Source organism: Hippopotamus amphibius, chromosome 8, assembly GCF_030028045.1.
Source record: "Hippopotamus amphibius kiboko isolate mHipAmp2 chromosome 8, mHipAmp2.hap2, whole genome shotgun sequence".
Taxonomy (NCBI): domain Eukaryota; kingdom Metazoa; phylum Chordata; class Mammalia; order Artiodactyla; family Hippopotamidae; genus Hippopotamus; species Hippopotamus amphibius.
Genome location: NC_080193.1, coordinates 100,017,646 through 100,038,077, shown reverse-complemented (window position 1 = coordinate 100,038,077; position 20,432 = coordinate 100,017,646). Strand labels below are relative to the sequence as shown.

The 20,432-nt window shown below is 39.1% G+C and overlaps 1 protein-coding gene across 3 annotated transcripts in view; it reads left to right on the top strand.

Annotated features, from left to right (window-relative positions):
• The window catches only part of PARD3B (par-3 family cell polarity regulator beta), a 977,181-nt gene that overhangs the window by 571,751 nt on the left and 384,998 nt on the right, over nt 1–20,432 (top strand). For all 3 annotated transcript variants that reach the window (XR_009055026.1, XM_057744363.1, XM_057744365.1), the window contains exons 12-14: nt 1,233–1,403; nt 5,723–5,855; nt 13,256–13,355. Coding sequence is in view for 2 of the 3 variants with exons in the window: in XM_057744363.1 (XP_057600346.1) it covers nt 1,233–1,403; nt 5,723–5,855; nt 13,256–13,355 (404 nt within the window). In the remaining variant the exon portion in view is untranslated. The remainder of the gene's footprint in view (nt 1–1,232; nt 1,404–5,722; nt 5,856–13,255; nt 13,356–20,432) is intronic.

The following is a 20,432-nucleotide window of genomic DNA, read 5'->3' as shown; positions in this document are numbered from 1 at the left end:
GGGTCACGAAAGCTGAACTGCACTCAGTTTTTCTCTGGCTTTCTTTTGTGACCTGGGGCGACTTTCATCACTTTCCTGCCTCAGTTTCCGTATTTGTAAAATGCACGTAAAACATTAATCTACTCAACTTCTTGAGTTCTGTGAGAACTAGAGCTAATTTGTGGGAAAACTGTCATTCATGCCTACTGTTATTTCTGTTCAATTAATTAGCAGAGGCACCATCATCATAACAGTCCTAAAATTGCATCTGTGCCTCACAGCAAGGACTTTCTACCCAGTGTGTAACAGGTATAATGCACGTCCTTAATGAGACTGTCAGTATTTAAGCATTTTTCCTTCCAGGCTGCCTGTTGGGGAGATACACTGTGATCCCCACAAGGTGTTTTGTAGGCAGAACTGGCATCCCAGTTTTTTTTAGCTACTGCTGTAGACTCCAGCTTGTGGGAGGCTTCTGACTGAAGATGACTAGTGCCTAGAGGTGCTTTAGACTGGAATCCGGGCCACCTACCCACACGCACACCGGGGTTCTGAGCACTCTGGCGTGTGGTGTTCCTTCCTGAAGGTGATGGGTGAAAGTGCTCGTCAGTCAGAGCCTCCTCACAAAAGGCTTGACAGTCCCCTTTGTCAAGCGTTTCTGCTGGAAGATATCAGAGCAAACTGGTCCTGCATTACACACCTCTGAGTTCTTTTGCAGACTAGCAACTTTTGGGTTGTGTTAGAGAAAATTACATGAGAATTTTCTTTTGTTTTCTCAGCACTATTCAATAGAGCTAGCGACAATATCTAGGAGACGCATTACTGTTGTTAAGCTTGCAACATTTAAGCTTGATGTCTCTCTGTGCCTGAAAATGCAAGTGATATGACCACTTTCTTTTGCTTCCAAACCCCCTTTCCCTGAGTCAGCAGCATGGTCCCTGCCAGAATGGCAGAATCAGGCTGGGCTAGCCTACTTGCCAAAGATTTAGGTAAGAGACATCATACAAATGTCTAAATTATTGCAGTTTGGGACTCTAAGATTTCCAAAAATCACTTTCACACAGTTCATTATTGTTAGTATTTGTGACTGTTTGATAAACTCCAGAACCTCTTTCTGCCACGGAAAGAAAATAAATCATTTCTAATAGCCAAATTTTTTTTTTTTCCATTTTAAACTTGAACTTTTCCCTGAAACAGTCACATGTCATCACCGTGCTTTTCTCTATTTAACTCTATTTTTCTTACCTCCACCCCAGGATGGTCGTCTGCGGATGAATGACCAGCTGATTGCAGTTAATGGGGAATCTCTTCTGGGAAAGTCCAACCACGAAGCTATGGAAACACTTAGGCGATCAATGTCCATGGAAGGAAACATACGCGGGATGATCCAGTTGGTGATTCTGAGGAGGCCAGAGAGACCAGTGGAGGTGATGCAGATTTTTATTCCCTCTGCAGACTGCCCAGGGGCCTCCAGAATATTCACACTTCCATCACTAGTATGGTAGCTAGGCTCATACTGATTCTGAAATTGGAAAAATATGCCCTAGAAGTGCTCTAAAGGGTTTATGTGGCAAATAGGTGGTTGTATGTTTTAAGCATAACTAGAAAGTGTGAAAATATGAATATAAATTAAGGAATTTATCCAATGTAACAAGTCCATAATTTCTAGTTTTTACCCCAGAAATTCCTAGAGCTCTGGACTTTATGAATAATGCTTTATTCATGTTGTAAACATTAAAGCATATAACATGCTTATATACTTTTTGGATGATGTGCTAGCAGTGTCCATACTTTAGAAAATTCTTACTCAGAATTATATAATGTTCCCTGTGAAGATCATTATAATGCAGTCAGCTCTATATTCTTCCCCATAATGTGTGCCTGGGTAAAATAGATCTGGGACTTAAGTAATTTAAAATTTGATCTATTAAACAAGCTTCTCACTTCATGTTATTAAATAAATGTTTTTAATTAAATATATATATTTTAAATCTTTTATCATGATTTCTTTATGGATTTTTTTTTAATGTAAGGAATATTTTTACATATACATGACATGTAAATATAAAATATTCTTGAATGCTGATATCCCTAAACATTTCACTTACATACAATTATATTATTTATATTATTATATTATACAATTATGTTATTCAATTATCATATTTATCATAAGGTATTCCTAAAATATTATTTTCACTTATATAGAGAGAATAATTATTAAATGCTCCTAAAAATTATTTTAAGAAAAGATAAGAAAAAAGTTGATAACAGTTAAGAGTTGAGAAAAACATCAGCAAATCACACATATATTCTCTAAGGACAAATAATGTTCGTGTGATACAGTAATACCCAAAGTTAAAAAAGAATCCTATTAAACACACACTAATATAAAATATTAGTTTTAATAATAAGTTCAACTTAAAAATTTTAAAATGAAAGGATTTTGAAATTAAGACTAGAAGGTAGTTGGGAATGATAGCGGTTAAAAGCCTGGGCTCTAGAGTTTTGGATTACTTAGGTTAAAATCCCACATTGGCCATTTCCTGGCTGTATAAAGACTAAGTGCTTAGTACTTTTAGATAGCAATTCTATTGTCTGTCTTATCCCTTCATAAATCCTTATTTCCCAGCACCTAGTAGACAGTTATTATATATTGTGAAATGAATGAATAAAAGTTGCATCTGAGACCTACTTCATCTGAGAGGATAAGCTGAAGAGGTAAACTTATCAGCTATATCTTACTTTGTTATATTATCAGCTATTGGAAAGAAGTAACTGTACCTTTTTACTCCTCTATACTTAACCTCGTAAATGTTAAATAAATGTAAATTGGCCAATTACTGGTGACTATATATAATGAGCCAACTAATTTTCTACATTTGTGTCTGCCTAAGTGACAGAGAGGTTTCCATGAATATTTAATGTATTTTACTTATGTACATAGTCATAAAACCCGTATCACTTGTTTCCAACCATGAGAGAGTCGGCTCCTTTCAGGTTGACTTTGGTTCTCACTCTAGAGCCCTAGATTCTGGTTGACTGGTTCTCACTCTAGAGCCGTAGACCTCCAACAGAACCCAGTTGTTGGAGGTGGGTGTGAAGTATGACCTGCGGACCCCTGAGCAGCCGTTCCATGCATCTGTGTTTTACATCTCCCTTAAGATGTCTTGGAACAAAGATACCACAACTAATAGAAAAGTCTGAAATGGAATACACTGCTCAAGAGTTCCATATCTGAGCAGATAGCAAAAGTAAAAGGGGGAAAAAAAAAAAGGAAAATGAACATGCTTGCTAAAAGAGTTCCCTCCCCACCTCTCATCTTCCCTAGTTTCATGTCTTTCTCTAAAGTATGTGAATGCCTAGAGCATAAGTGCTCTTTGTTTTGACTTATCAAGTGGAAACTCTTTATTATTTGCTTTCTCCTTTGCTGCAAGTATTTTCATTTTAATTCTCATGCTCTGGGCTGGGTTGACAATTATTCCATCAGAAGAAAGTACTAAGCCTTCAGTCCGTTGCCTATCCTCAGGAGTGTCTTGTTAATATTGTTCACTAGGGAATCGATTGGGAATAAGAAATGGGATAGAAAGCAATTTTTATGAGGACATTTAAACAAGTTCCATTTTTAGTTTCCCTAATATTTACATGCTTTCCATGGGGGCCAAGGAGGCACTTCGCTTTCTCAGCTAGTGAGAATCTCTGTGGTACCCGTGAAGATTAAAGAGTATTTTTTCATATAAAGACAGCAGCCTAATGTACAGCTAATCTTTATTAAATTGAAAAAAAAATCTGTAGCTATTTGATCTCTTAAATCTGTTTTACTATGTCAAAGCATGTTATGTGCTTGTGTTTTTGGAGGATTCTCCAGTGGAACAGCAATCACCCTTAGGTACGATGAAAAAGAATCCATAACCTAGAAAAAGGCCTCAGCTCTGCTCATATATTCCGGGAAATCAATTAGTTAGATTTGGGAAGAATACCAAAATGGTTACTTGAACATTATATTGATATAAAAAAAAGAAAAAAGAAACTGAAGACGCTACTTAAGAAAAGTCAAAATATATAGTCGTTGGGGTATTTTCCCACATTACCCAGATGTACAAGATACGTAAACAGTTTTGATGAGGACCTCGTGAAGAATACATAATGAGCCCTTGATTGAATCAAAATCATTTTAAACAGAAACATGTTTTTCAAAGGATGAGCCTGAGGTTCAATTGTAATTCTATTTGAGCCTAGAGACTTGGTATTAAAAAATGGGTTATGACCTGTTTTTTTTTTTTTTTTTTTCCTTGCCCAAAACATTTCCCTCCCCTGGGCTGTAAGCTCAGCTTGGTGGAAGCAGAATATGTTTAAAAATCCATTATATTTTTTATTGGCTGGGACACTAATGGAAGGCTCCACGACAGCTCTATTTTACAGGCTGAATACTTTAATTAGGCTGGTTACTGATCAGTTGTTGGGATATTGATTGTGTCATTTATCAAGAGCTGGGAAAGCAGAGAAAAAATTTTTTTGTTCGTGTTGTTGTTGTTGTTGCTGTTAAAGCACTTTATTATGCAAGGTAGGTCATACCTCTCCTACCTGCCAGGACTCCAGCTTTCAGAGTAGTTTGCACCAGGGTTGGTTGACTAACAGTACAGGGGCAAAGGGTAACACTGGGTGTGGAAAAAGTGTTATAAGCCTTAACGAAAAGCTGAAGGACCTTCCGCAGCTGAAAACATTTTAATTATGAAGAATGCATGCATTGAATGTTTTGAATATTTTGTTTAACTAGCAGGATACCAACTTTTTGTAACTCAAGAGGAATGTATAAATCAAATGCATCGTTTGGGCCAAATGCTCTTTTTCAGAAGGAAAGAGCTTTTGGGATCCGATCTGTGTTTCTGTTTGCAGCATGTTCCTCTCACAAATGGTCAAGGGAACTGGCCCCGAGATGGCTTTCAAATCACTTCTTTGAAATCTGTTAGGAAGACACATAATATGAACCAGAGCAAAACGCAGTTCTCTGTGCCTCATTTGTCTTGAACAATAGCTCGAACTCCCTGCAGTCGGCCACTTCCTAGTACATCGGGCAGCACCTGTGGAACATGGCTTGTGGGGGCGTTATTCTGGAGATAGCAGTTTTAAGGAAACTATGAATTGTTTACAGATTGTCAAAATCAAAATAGAAGGGGAAAATAAGGAAAAAGAGAAAAACTCTCAAGAGAACCACTGTCTGGCATTGTCACAGCAGTTTGTTTTAGCTCCTGGCCAAAAGGCCTAGTGTCTGCAGTGGGACACACTCGTGGCATTTCAGTGGCAAACCTGCCTGGGTTCTGACTTGTCCTAGAGCATATGCACTTAGTCACCAAGGGAGAGAGAGAGAGGAACCAGCTGGCTGGCAGAGAAACACCCTTGGCATGAACTGAATTCTTATGTTGACACTGCCACAAGCTGTACTCCCAGATGGAAGAAAATTTGAAAGAAGCCAGTTGTAAGTGGAGGGAAAGAATAATAAAGTTAATCCTCTTTTGTGCTGGCTATCAGCACTCCTAAGCCTTAACACCACATTGTCAGTATTTTTTATTTCCTATTCAAAGATGTTTTAACTGATAGGGCCATTTTGATTTTCCACAGTCGAAGACTTACGTGCAATAGACTCTTGAAAGAGTATTCATAAATTGATCATTTTTTCAGTTTGCTTCCATTGACCAAGTTGGAACATATTAAAAAAGCGAATGTAATTTTTATTTTCATCCCTTAGGAGCCTGCAGAATGTGGGGCGTTTTCTAAGCCCTGTTATGAGAACTGTCAAAGCGCTGTAACGGCCTCCAGGAGAAATGATAATGGTACATTGCATGCATTTGGCACTTATAGTCCACAAGACAAACAGAAAGGTAAGAATCTATCCATTTTCATCTACTGCAAGTGGTGTGAGAAAACGCGAGAGTATTTACTTAAAAAAAAAAAAAAAGAAAAAAATTGAGGAACAAAGGGGAATTAATTAGACTAAGTGCAGACTTTTTACTCTGAGTCGTGAACACTGAGAGATGGGTGGGAGAGCTGACTCACAAGTTGTGAAGCAGATTCCTGGCATTGCCTCCAGTTTAAGTGACAGTTTCTATGCTTGCTGCCCCAAACATGGAGGGTTATGTATAAAACAAACCATGCCTAGAGAAACAAAAGGACAAACCGTTACAGTTTTTTAACCATCTTTTAATATTGGAAGTTACCAAGTATAAATAACAACTAAACTTACAAAATATATGGACTGGTATTTAACCATAAAGTTGTCATAACACAATTCGCAGATTTATGCTTGTTTCTGAGCGGTAAATACCGTGAACCAAGACCATGATATGATGGTTGGTATGTTCTCCTTATTATCTCACGACAGGGTCTTTCCTTTATTAGCTCGTACAAATCACTTTTCTAGTAGAGCTCTGCATGTAAAAAACTTGGATTTTCTTCTTTGTTTTTCAAAAATTATTCTTCAGGGCACGAAGGAAATTCTTTTCTTTCCCCACATCTGCTTTCTTTAGTAACTTTAAATTTTTATACTGCAAAAGCAATAGATATTCATGACAGCAAATTAAGAGAAAGCCAATAAAAAGAAAATTTAATGTTACTCATACTTCTGTCTATCAAAGATACTGGTCAATAACATTATGTATATATTTCAAGTGTTTCCTTCATGTAAATATGTGTATATAACATGACATGAAATATACTATATAAAGTTTTTAGGAAATTGCTTTTTTAACTAATAGCACATTGTGAACATCTTATTATGTCATTGAATATTCTATAGCATCACATTTAGTAGTTGCATAGTAGTCTAGTGAATGGAGGTGCTGTTTATATAATCAATCCCTTATTTACACTTAAGATGTTACCCAAATGTAGCTGTGGGGGAACAGTTTCTAAACTTTGAGATTACTCCATCAGAACAGAGTTGGAAATCTGAGGTTCCTCTAAAATTAAATTCTTTCATCTGAATGGAATATTGTTTTTTCCTCTGTATTCTTCCATTTCATTGAGAGAAATAGCAATAGCTGTGACCATTTATTAAGGGTTTACTGTCTGTTAGATACTGTGGTGAGCACACTCAAAGTAGGTACTATTATTGTCCTCATTTTACAGATGAAGAAATAGACAGAGAGGAGAGTCAGTGATAACCCAACACCATATAGAACCTGGATACATCTGTCTCTCTGACTCAAGTTCATTCTCTAAACCACAGCATGGGCCCTGTCTTACATTGGTCTCTTTAAACCTTTCTTTCGCCTCACCCCAAGAACGTCCATTAGAAGCTGACTTTACTTTGTGTCAGATAAAGAAACACTCAATATGTCTTTCCTCACCTTAATAAAATTAAAAGTTTTCTTGATAAAGCAGCATCTCCTTCTGAGTCCTTCAGTCACAATTGCAGGAGAATCTGGGGAAAGAACAGCAAGTTTCCGTCACACCAGAAAAGCCTTGTCTCTACTGTGTCCAAATGGTGATTAGGAACATTCCAGCCTTTATATAACTTGATTGACGTTTAATTCTCAAACAACATGTGGCCCAGTGACAATCCAAGTTCAGGGTTTTATTCCTAATTACACCAGTGACATCCAAAGGAACATTGGACACGTTACCTCCTATCTTGTTTCTTTTTCAGTACTTATAAAATATTGATGCTGAAGTGATAATTATTCAGTATATTTTTAGAGGGCATTGAAATACTCAAGGAGATGGGATAATATTTCTAGGAAGGCTGGCAAAGGATAAAAAATGAAACTATGGAACTGAAGTGTAAGGATACACCCAGAAAAAAAATTAAATAATAAAGTCCACTCGAAACACATGCTAAAGATAAAATGCACTAATGCTTTGGAAATTCAGTAGAGTGTTCAGCGTTTGTATTTCACTTAACAATTAGAGACCTAGGCACAGTGCCTCTTCCCTTCCTCCTGAGACGTAGATCCGTGCCACAAGGATTACATTTGTGTTGGAGAATCGCTCGCAATGCTGCAGTGGAATGAGTGTGGGGCTCCAACACTTCCTCCTCCCACCTCAGTTTTCCAGGGTAACATCAAAAATACATTTCTTTTAAGAAGTGACTCCATTAAACATTATTTTTTAAAAAGCACAGAAGATCTATTGTCATCATTTCCTTGTGCATCTTTGATACAATACAATACTTTGGTTCAGACATGTTATAAGAATTAGGCTTATCAAAGCATAGACGTGTTAAAATTTAATTGTAAGAGGCCAGTAGATGGAATGCTCTTAGTTTTTATATAAGCCTATTGACTGAGAGACCAAAAAAATACATAACAGAATTTATAAACATGAAGAATATCGTGCTTGTCACCTCTTTGTAGTGTTAACAACATTTTCACTTTCAAGAAGCATTGAGAGTTCCTGAGTTTCAGAAGCACATGCGGTGGCCATAGGCCACCAAGACTCATGAAACCTGAGTGAGTGTTGACTTGCCACCACCAAGTCTTTTTAAGGAGCTCCTTTAGAAAAACAAGATTGACTTGACAAAATGTAATGTCTAGTGAGGAAAGAAACTGTTACAGCCAAAACATTAACTGGTTTTTTTTCCTTCCCTTCTTCCTTTCCTTTGTATATTTAAAAGTCCAATGTTGATATGCTGTGTTCCATCTATTTGTGTAATAATAGTACGTACCACCCACTGTTCCACTGTTATTTTCTTATATATACATATTCCTGTCAAGCTGTTACAGAGAAAAGGTATTTTTAGAACTAATGTCCGTAGAAATCATAACACCAGAAAATTCCCATTTGTGTTGGAGAATTGCTCGCTGTGCCCTCAGCGGAATGATTGTGCGGCTCCAAGGTGGTAATAAGGATGGAGGCTGTGTCCCAGGGGTTTACTGTAAAATCCTATTAAGGCTTTGATTGGCAATGAAGTGCATGAACACTGCCTTTGCTGAAGACTCTTGCTGGCAGATCTCACCCTGGGCCGAGTGGTAGCCTCTGCGCGCTTTGCCTCTGGTTTGCCTTTCCCTCTGCCTTGGTGCTTGTCGCCTCCCCTTTGTGCTCTGCTCCTGCTTCCTCCCCACTTTCAGTTCATGTGAACTCCAGCCCCTGCCCCAGTAGCCCGTTGCCCCAAGTCTGCCCAGGGTCACCCACTGAGGTCTTCTCAGCCCTTTCATCCGTACCCCAGATTGAATGTTTCAGCTCTGTGTCCTGTCCCACTGGATCCATGTGCCCTGGGGTCCTTTGAAGAGACATAATAGTGTGATTATTTATCATATGTTCCCTCTTGGGAACCTGCATGTATCCACCCCCCCCCCCCCACTCCCCCGTAGCATGTAAGGCATTGCCTCTGCAGTGATGATCAGAAATTGAGTTATACTTTTCAACTTGACTGACGTTTATGGGATACCTCCATTGTGCAGAATGCGCTAGGCTGCAATGATGAATATAGTGCTGTTACTGTTCTCAAGAACAGTCTAAAGCAAGGGTCAGCACACTTCGTCTGTAAAGGACCAGATAGTAAATATTTCAGGCCATAGGATCTCTGTTGCAGCTCCTCACCTCTGCCACTGTAGTGTGCAAGCAGCCATAGGCAGCAGTGCATGAATGAGACTTTATGTATGAAACCAGTTGGCGGGCTGGTTTGGAGCCAGGGCCGTAGCTTGCTGAGCTCCAGTCTAAAGGCACAAACTCTTCTGCCCTTCTTTTCTGATCTGGCCCTGGCAGGATGGATCCTATAAAACAAGTCATAACAATAAAAGATGGTGATTAAAATAAGGGTCATTTGGTCATCGATGAAGTAGTGACTAGAGGTGCAACGTTCACAGGCAATATATAAAATGACCATCTAGACTTATGTTGTGCACTCAGTGTACTATTTTTAGGAGATAAAAATTCCAGATTTTCATGATGATAAAGGAAGGTGTTTGGGCCAAGAAGGAAAAAATTCTTTACAGCAACTAGATTTGTTGTTTAAAAAGTACCAAGGATAGTCATCAAAGAAGATACTTACCTCTGCACCTATCATTACTTTAAAAACATAAATTATTCATGTAAATGAAATAAAAATGAAAGTTAATGATCATAATAAAACCAGAGGAGATGATGAAGGAGAGGAAGGAGAGGCAAAAGAGGAGGACAAGAAGGAAGTTATCTGTGGTCCAATAAGAGAAATAAATATAGGTAAATAGATGATAGATTGATAGCTCACTGCAAAAGCAGCATATGGTAAATGTTACACAAGAATTATTTTCTGTAATATTAATAACCCAAAATGTCAGTGGATAAAGATAGTGAAGATGTATTTCTTGCTCAAATCATATCCCAATGAGAATTGAGGAACCTGGGCTCCTCCCATTGGTAGCTGGGCTATTTTCTGGTTCCTCATCCACTCATGGTTGCAGCTGATAGATGGGAACAAGGGAGAAGGTGGAGAAGTTGCATATACCCTTTCTTGAGCACTGAGACTGGGCACAACGTTGACCACAGTAACTCACATTCTGTTGGCAAGAACTAGGCTAGATACAAAGAGGGCTAGAAAATGGGGTTTGGGGTCTAGCTGTGTGCCCAGAAAGAAAGGAAGAACACAAATACTGGGAACACTAGTATTCTCTACCGTTGTTGTAAAAGTACCGACAGATCCCAGAGCAACAGTGAAGTTTTCATAGAGAAGGTGATATTTGAGGTGGACCTTGGAAGAAGGATGAGACTTTACTGGATGAAGTGGATTTTGCAATTTTATGAGCAAAGACACTGGAGTAGGAAAACCCAGTGGTCTGGGAGCAATAAGTAGTCTTGAGTGGCTAATGTGTAATAGGAGATAAAATTGGCTGCCAGGGAGACAGACCTGTATTCTGTAGGCAGTTGTGTGCAACTGAAATGTTTTTGAACAGGCAGTTACATGATCACAGCTATGTTTACCACCCGTGAAAGATGGACTGAGAAGTTGAGGATGAGTGATCAGAACCAATGGAAAAGATGTCAGCCTAATGTGTCCCTTGTTCCAGTCTACCTTGCAGCCCTGTGCTCTGTTTCTCTCAGCAGATCTTTGGCTGCCTCACTGCTGCCATAAATACCAGATCACTGGGGTGGGGGACCGTGCTGGCTGCCGTTGCCCATCACGCTTCTCTACCCTGATCATCTTACCGAGCAGATTCCTGCTTCAAGCCTCATTGCCAGGAACACGTCAGCACTGCTAGAACGGCCTCCATTTTATACTGGTCCCTGGGGCAGCGCCTGGAGCAAGTCCTTCCCTGGTGTATTCGTCAGGGTTCTCCAGAGAAACAGAACCAATGGGACTTGTGTGGGTGCCCATGTGTGTATATGTATAGGCAGAGATTTATTGTAAGAGATTGGGTCACATGATTATGGAGGCAGGCACGTCCCAAGATCTGCAGGGTGAGTGGGCAAGCTGAGACCCAGAAGAGCCAATGGTGTCATCCTAGTCTGAAGGCCAGCAGGCTCAAGACCCAGGAAGAGCCAGTGGTGCAGTTTGAATCCAAGGGCAGGAAAAAGCCAGTGTGTCAGGTAGAAGGCACTCAGGCAGGAGCAATTCTCACCTCCTTGGAGGAGGGTCAGCCTTTTTGTTCTATTCAGGCCATCAACTGATTGGATAAGGCCCACCCACATAAGGGGGGGGGTGCCATCTACTTCACTGTGTCTGCTGATTTCAGTGTTAATGTCACCCAAAAACAACCTCACAGAATACCAAGTGTTTGAGAACCCTGAGCTCAGTCAAGCTGACACATAAAATTAACCATCAGACCTAGCATGTGGGCAAGTCAAAACAGGTTGTTACCCGTAGAATTTCTCAAGAACAAAGAGATTATTTTCTTGGTCCAGCAACAGTCTGCCTTTTACCAATATCTCCCTGTAATAGATCCACAGCAGAGTTTAGGGTGTACAGAATAATAATCCTTTATTTGTTTATTGGCACTTTGCATTTATAAATCACTGCTTGAATATGCACTATCTTATATACTCCCCGTACTCCTCCAATCAAGGTATTCTTATCCCTACTTTATAGATTTAAAAACCAAGGCTTATAGAAGTTGAGTAGTTTGCCCAAGTTCATACAGCATCCCAAGCCATAATTGGAAACATTCAGTCTTGCTCCACAAACCAAACACTTAACCAGGATGCTCTATAATTTTTTTCATACATTATTTGCTATTTTCATTAGTAATAAGGATTAAGTGATATATAAGGCTTAGTTCAATGTGTGGTACACAATAAGAGCTCAACAAACCTTACTTTTTATTAGTTATAATATTCAGCATGCATGTCTATGTTTTTCCATATAAAATAGACTGAAAAAGCAAACATTTTTAGTAGTTAGGAAAACCAGAATTCAGACCCCAGTCTTTTGCTTCCAAGGCCCCAAACTTAGGGTTTTCCACTATAACACAGATGCAAGAAGAATTTTTTTTTTTTTACCTCTACAGTGTCTTAATGGTGAGTAGATACACCATGTCTCATGATTTTTTTAAGTACTTTTTGTCACTGAGGGAGATGCTTAAATCACAGTCTAATCCAGAGCATTCATTACAGAGTCTTGTTTACAAAAACGGTAAGTCATAAAAGAAATGGTTTGTTAATCTTCTACAAATCACAGGTAATGGATATGTGTCAGCCTTTCCTAGATGGGAAAAGGTGGTTAAGATGCACGAACTTGGGACTTCCTAGGTGGTGCAGTGGTTAAGAATCCGCCTGCCAATGCAGGGGACACAGGCTCGATCCCTGCCTCAGGAAGATACCACATGCCGTGGAGCAGCTAAGCCCGTGCGCCACAACTATTGAGCCTGCGCTCTAGAGCCCGTGAGCAACAACTATTGAGCCCATGTGCTGCAGCTACTGAAGCCAATGCACCTAGGGCCCGTGCTCCACAAGAAGAGAGGCCACTACAATGAGGAGCCTGTGCACCACAGTGAAGAGTAGCCCCCACTCTCCACAACTAGAGAAAGCCCATGTGCAGCAACGAAGACCCAACACAACCAATAAAAATAAATTAATTAATTAAAAAAATAAATTAATTTAAAAAATTCAAAAAAAGATTCACGGACTTCACTTGCCAGGGGTTGCCAGCAGGCCACCAGCATAAAAACATATTAGCAGGCTCGGATTTCCTCATACAGGCTGTATTAGTGTGCATATGAATCCTTCAGTTCTATATGAGGACTTACTTATATCAAGGTTGGTTTCTGTGTTGGTGAAAATTACGTCTGAGAGATGGACTGAAACAAAACCAGGCACTGAGCGGTTCTGCCTCCAGTTTACTACAGCTTTATTTGTTCTTTGTTTATAGAGCTATTGCTTCCCAATGACGGATGGGCTGAGAACGAAGTACCACCTTCTCCCCCACCACATCCCGTTCTGGAATTGGGCCTTGAAGATTACAGCCACAGGTATCGATAAAATGATATATCGTAAATGTCCCCCGTTATGGTTTTTCTGGAAAAACCCAGCAACCTTATTTTAACTCTATTTCTTTCCAGAATGGAAATCTCATAGTATCTATAATTCCTTTCCAGTGAAAACTTCTCACAGCTAATATTAATACCTCAGATTATTCATTTTTGCTTCCTGGAATTTGATTCATCATATGTTATGAAAATATATGACAAAATTGTTGAATTTTCTTTTACCATATTAAAAACTAGAGAGGTGGAACTCAAAAAAAAAAAAAAAGTTATATGGGAAGGTATAAACAAAACTGAGATGACATAAAGCGGTTTTTTTTTTGCTTATTTGTAATTGGCAAACCCTAAAGGTATTTTAAAAATAGGTGTTCCAAGAAAGTTAATGGAATCTAAAAATTAAAGCAATACCATATATAATCTAAACTGTTGAAAAGAGTGCCCAATATCATATCCATTCTCTAATAGAAAGCAAAAAAATCAATAATTTTTAGAATCACACAAGCATGAGAGAGAGATTTACTAAGCATACACACCATTTGACTAGTAGAATTCATAGATTTTGTTCTTCTGATGAGTTTTAAAAATCATTAACTTGTCCCTTTGCTATTTTCTGTATTTATTATGGCTGTTAAAAACTGGGTATTTTATTTTATTCTTGTCCCATGATAATCCTGTGAAATTTTTTCATTTTTCTTCAGCAATGCTGGTGTCATCACTATTATGTTTTTTATTACAATTTGCTAAAAATAAAGCAATACAACAAGAGTATAGCTAATGCTATTAGCCAGAAGCTTACCTATATTTAGCTATCTACGATTCCTACATTTTTTTTTTTTTTTAATAGAATTCTCTCCAGATGCCCAGGAGTGGGATTACTGGATCATATGGTAGTTCTTTTTTTTTTTTTTTTTTAATAAATAAATTTATTTACTTATTGGCTACATTGGGTCTTCATTGCTGCACATGGGCTTTCTTGTGACAAGCAGGGGCTACTCTTCATTGTGGTGCACAGGCTCCTCATTGCAGTGGCTTCTCTTGTTGTGGAGCACGGGCTCTAGGCTCATGGGCTTCAGTAGTTGCCGCACATGGGCTCAGTAGTTGTGGCTCACAGGCTTTAGAGCACAGGCTTAATAGTTGTGACACGTGGGCTTCGTTGCTCCGTGGCATGTGGGATCTTCCTAGAGCAGGGCTGGAACCCGTGTCCCCTGCATTGGTAGGCGGATTCTTAACCACTGCGCCACCTAGGAAGTTCCTGCTTCCTACGTTTTTTTGAAGTCAACTATCTTACTCAAATACAATTTCTTGAACTAGATTGATAATCACAGTAATGTTCTAGATCAGCATCTCTGGGGGTTTCTTGAGCAAAAATCTGGACATATTTAATTTTGCTTGTTCATTTCCATTGCCTGCCTCAACCCTGAATCAAAAATGACAGTTTGGTAGCATTAAGAAATCCATTTTAAAAATAATTCCGCTCATCCTACCTTACTGTTTACCCAGGGTATGTGCACAAAACTGCTGGAACAGTACAGAGATAAATCAGATATAAACCTGTGGTATTGTTTTTATAATAAGAAATATGTTTGGTCTTAATCCCATTTCTGGCACTGACCCCTAAAAATGTTGGAATTTCCTAAATATTAAGAGTGATTAAAGTGTCTTATGTTATGTTAATATTGTGGCTTTTGGAAGCACCTAAGGAAGGGGTCTGGTTGCCCATGGAGCCAGTCTTGTGCTTAGAGGGTTGGAAATTTCAGTCCCATCCAGAGAAATGGGCCTTGAATCAGTTGACCGTGGCCAATGACAATCAATCTTGCCTCTGTAATGAAGCCTCCAGAAAAACCCAAAAGGACAGGGTTTGGAGACCTTCTGTGTTGGTGAACATGTGGAGTTATGGGGAGAGGGGCGCACTCAGAGAGAGCATGGAAGCTCGGGGCCCGTTCCCACATACTTTGTCCCCTATGCAACTCTACATATGGTGGTTCTGAGTTATATCCTCTTACAATAAACCAGGGATCTAGTAAGTAATGTGTTTCTCTGAGTTCTGTGAGCCACTCTCAAAAACTAATCAAACCCAAGGAGGCGGTCTTGGGCACCTCTGATTTATAGCCAGTTGGTCAGAAGTACAGGCAACAACCTGGACTTGTGACTAGTGTCTGAAGTTCAAGAACGGGTCTTTGGAACCTTCAATCTGTAGCCCATCTGTCTGAAGCCCAGGTGAGAACCTGAGCTTGCAGCTGGCATCTGAAGTGGAGCATGGAGGGCAGTCTTACAGGAATGAGCTCTCAGCCTGTGGGATCTATTGCAATTTCCATGTAGATAGTGTCATCATTAAGTTGAATTCTCAGAAACCCTGCTGCTGTCCTAGAATTATTGGAGGTATGGAGAAACCACCCCCTCCCCCCCAACACGTTAAAATTGGATCCAGGAGCCCAAAATGAAACCCTAGTCTCAAGAAGATGGTAGACTAACAGGTAAAAGTGACAATTAGAACACAAGGTACAAAGTGATATTTACAAGAAGACATAGATAAAATACTCTGAGCTTCTGAGGCAGAGAAAAGAGAATATTCCCAAGTACAGGAAGCAGGGAAAATGTTAGGGGAAAAAGTGACACTTGATCTGAACCCTAAAATATGAATAGAAGTGTGGACATGAAAAGAGCCCCAGAAGGAAGAGAATTTCAGAGAGAGGGAAAGGCAGAAGGAAAAGATGGAAGTGGGAAAGTAAGTTGATTTGTGCAACTTCTATCATGGCTGATTGGCCAGATGATCTCACCCAGAATGCAAGGATAAGGAAATCAGACTTCATTCAGGAGATAGTAAAATCTTATTGTAGGTATTCAGCAGATAAGATGTACGGGTTTTAGTTGTGTACAACAAGGATTAGGTAAATGGAGGAGGGTTAATATCTGCTAGAAGCCGAAGACTATGGATACCTCCTGGGGCCATTACAATGAAAGGCACTGAGGACCTGTGCTGGGGAAGATGGGGAGAAACTTTGGGATGAGAAACTCTCCAGGGACAGAGGTAGTTCAGAGATATTGCAGAGCTAGAATTCTTGAGAATTAGCAACTGCCTTTTGCGCTGCTTCAGTGTCTCCACATTTTTCTTTTCTTCCCTTTTCAGGAAAGCACGTTTCTCCCCGATCTTGAAAAACAGCTTATATTGGCTCTCACTGTTATAAATCTTCATCACATAGTGTGAACCAGTAACTTCCATCTCCTTTTCACCCTCTCCCTCCCTAACTCGCTGTGTTTAGACTCCCATTCTCACCCTTTACTGGAACTGCTCTCTTTAACATTGACAGTAATCTCCTTTCAATGGGAAGTATAACTTTTTCTTAGTCTTAAGTCCTCTTTTGATCATTGTCATTCATTTGCTCACTCATCCATTCAAAATTATATATGGGACTCTAAGCTAGGCACTGTAGAAGGCATTGGAATGGATTGGAAGCATTCCTGCCCGCAAGGAATGCAGTATTCTCTTGAAGAGACAGACACACAGATAATTAGGTAGCAGCCTGCTGAGCATGAGATATAAAATGTCATTGGAGCCTAGAGGAACAAGCATCTAACTCTGTATGTAGGTGTCAAGGAAGGTTTTACAGGAGAGGTAGTGTTTGAGAGGTTTCTTAAAGGATAGAAAGGAATTTACTAGGCAGAAAAGAGGTGGAAGGGCAATTTAGATTGGCAAAACCAAATGATAGGAGAGAGAAAATGCATAGTGTTCAATGTGGCTCAAACAGTATCTTGGGGAAAGAATCAATGGGAAGGGTGTTGTCTGCCATGCTCTGTGAGCGCCATGCTTCTTGAGGGAGCAGTGGAGAAGCATTGAAGGGTTTGAAGCCTGGGAGTGACAATATCATGTTAAATGAGTTCAGCTGTGGAGGATAAAAGGATAAGGGAGGCCACAGACAAGGATGCTAGTCTGGGACTACCGACAAGAAAGGACAGGGGCTTGAGTGAAGGGAGGAGCAGCATAGCTGGAGAGTCAAAGACATTTTTGAAATGGAAGGAACACATCTAAAGCTTTGAATCAATCTCTGTCTCCCTCTCTCTCTCTTTCTCCACACCTCCCCCGCCGGGGATCCTGTGACCTGCACCATCCTGCAAGCTGCTGTGTTGCCTAGGTGACCAGCAGCAGTGGGGGTTTGGATATGTGAAACTTACAATGGAGGAAGCATTGGAAGGGAGCCAGGAGGGTTGAGAAAAGGAGGCTGTCCTGTCTTAAAAAAAAAGTTAAAAGCCCTCTGAAAGGGAAAAGTAGTGCTTTAAAGGATGGAACTAGTCTTGTGAAACAGAAAACTACAAGTTCATGAGGAGTGAAAAACAAATTTGATCAAACTAAACTTATGCCTGTACTTTGAACCAAAATGAAATCAGGAATTTACTGAACTTATTTGTACTATTATGTCAATAATTATTTGACAAAAATTTAGAATATGTATCTAAATTAAATATATATATATAAAATACATATGTTATATATATAAGAAATATATACTATATAACTATATATTATATAAATTTTCTACATTAATATTTTATGTATTAATAATATTTTATATATTAATATATATTTTATATATCTATATAAAGACAATAAATTTTCTACTGTGATGTCTCAGGGAAAGTTTAAGACAAATCAACAGCAGACAGAATATACTGAATTTGATTAGCTGTTCAGACAACATTTGATTATTTCCTACCTGTTCATATTTCCTCCCCCTCTTGGTTCTCTCTCAGTTCTGTCTCTTTCTGTCTCTGTTTCTTTCACATACGTGACCTGCATCTCCTCTCATTCATAGCAGCCAATCGTTGAAGCTCATGCATGGCCACCTGAGACTTCAGACGTAATATTTTTGGCATGTCCCTCCCTTCCCCTGCCTTTTTATTTCAGACAGTTCTCCTTGAACATTCATGGAGGGGTCTTATATGTCTTTCACATTCCTGATTTGTCACCATATTTAGGACACTGGCATATGTTTCATGCTACCCTTATTTATTCATTATGCAGCATAATTTGACATTGAGTATCATTTCTCTTTGATAGAGTCCCTGGTTGTTCATGCTGAAAACACAGTCTTTATCTAAGATATGTCTTTGGCCTGCTGTCAACTTGCAGCTTCCACTGCAGCCCACTCAGCCATGAGCACATGCTAACTGCCTTCAAAATTAAAATATGTCATATTTTATAGTTAATCATTGTGTCTCCCTCTCACACCAAAAACTTCCAATATGTAGTATAAAATTACAAACCGTTTTACTAGTCTAATGTATGTGTCTTAAGATATTTTCATATTAACCAATTCAGTACTACGCTCATTATTTAAGTATAAGTTCACATTGGCTCTAATCACATTGTATCTCATATTACAGTTCCTTCCTTCCTTAAATATCTGCCAATCTGACATCAGCCTAATTTCCATTTTGTACCATGTCAAGAGAGGTCCCTTTATTGAAGGTTTTCAAACTGTACAATTGGCAGTGTTCAAAACATTGGTAGCAGAGGTACATACCACCATGATCCATTTAATGGCTATATCCAGGTATGTATATGTGTATATGCATATATATACATAAACACACATATAAAAATATGTTACATTCATATGCACAAAGCAGCTTTTTATTTCTTTGATCATCTTTGATGGCAGCTCCACATCATGTTATTGCATTGCCATCTTGTTTTTCCAGTAGGGATGGGGATAATTGTGTCCCAAGAGTTTGGGGAAATTTGAGTTCTTATTCTTAATTAGTCACGTAATGCCTAGTTTGGTAAAGTATTCTAAAACAATAAAGTAGATTAACCAAAACATTACTCAGTTGGGTAGATTCCCATAGTCTGCCTTGAGCAGAGCACTTTAAATGCAGCGTGAGCTGTCTTAATGAGGAATATTCATGTTGATTCTAAACTTCCTCCCTAAAGGTTTTCATTATAACATGTGGCATCTGTTTTGATTAACCCTTTAATTTTCTTCTATTTCACAATATGCACCACTCTTGAAAAAAAAAAAAACTAACCTAAAATGCAAGCTGCATAAGAGAGTGTGCATGAAACTGCACTAAGAGGGAAAGGTCTGACTTCTGTGGACACAGGATCAGTAAACAACCTGTGTCCCAGGCTGGCCACCATTGTAGCCAAAGCTTTTGTGGCTCTGGATAAAGTTCAGGAAACCACAGTCTGGTACTGGCTTTGGCACTGGCCGGCTGTGTGACCTTGGAACATCAGTCTCCTCTTTGGGCCTCAGTGTCTCATCTACAAGATGAAGACTTAGATGAGGTGACCTTTAAAGCCTTCCAGCTCTTAAATTCACTGGTTCCTTGAAGGCCATGAGTCTCTCTGACACTAAAACCACGTCATCACAAGAGATCAAAGGATGAAAAACCTAAGTGCAAATAGAGGTCGAATAACACATTTAAAGGCAAATGCTTCCAAAACATCAAGGCTCAGGGGGAAGATCATGTTCACCATGGCATTTCAGAATTCTTTAAAGTGGGCTAAAACAATTAAAATATTGCTATTATGCCAGGCCACTGTCAATAGCACTAGCGGGTCAGGATTTTTGTTTTCAATGGACGTATTTTGCCACTGTCGCTAGATACCACATCTAATATGCTTATGTCAGTAGCTTTCTTTATTGAGAATGTAGCCAGACACCAAGAAAGAAACCAAAAAAGAAGGAAAAAATGAAAAGCAAGAAAAGAAAAACCTTTATAATTCTAAAGAGTAGATTTAAGCTTCTTGAGCAAATTTTCATGAAAAAATGTACAGTTGTCCCTTGGTAGCCATGAGGAATTGGTTCCAGGACCCCCACAGATACCAAAAGCTGTAGATGTTCAGGTTCCTGGTGTAAAATGGAATAGTATTTGCATATAACATCCTCCCATATAATTCAAATCACTTAACACAATGTAGATGCTATGTAAATAGTTGCCAGGGCATGGAAAATTCAAGTTTTGCTTTTTGGAACTTTCCAAAAATTTTTTTTCTGAATGTTTTTGACCCCAGTTTGGATGATCCTTGAATGCCGTACCTGAGGATACAGAGGGCAGAACATG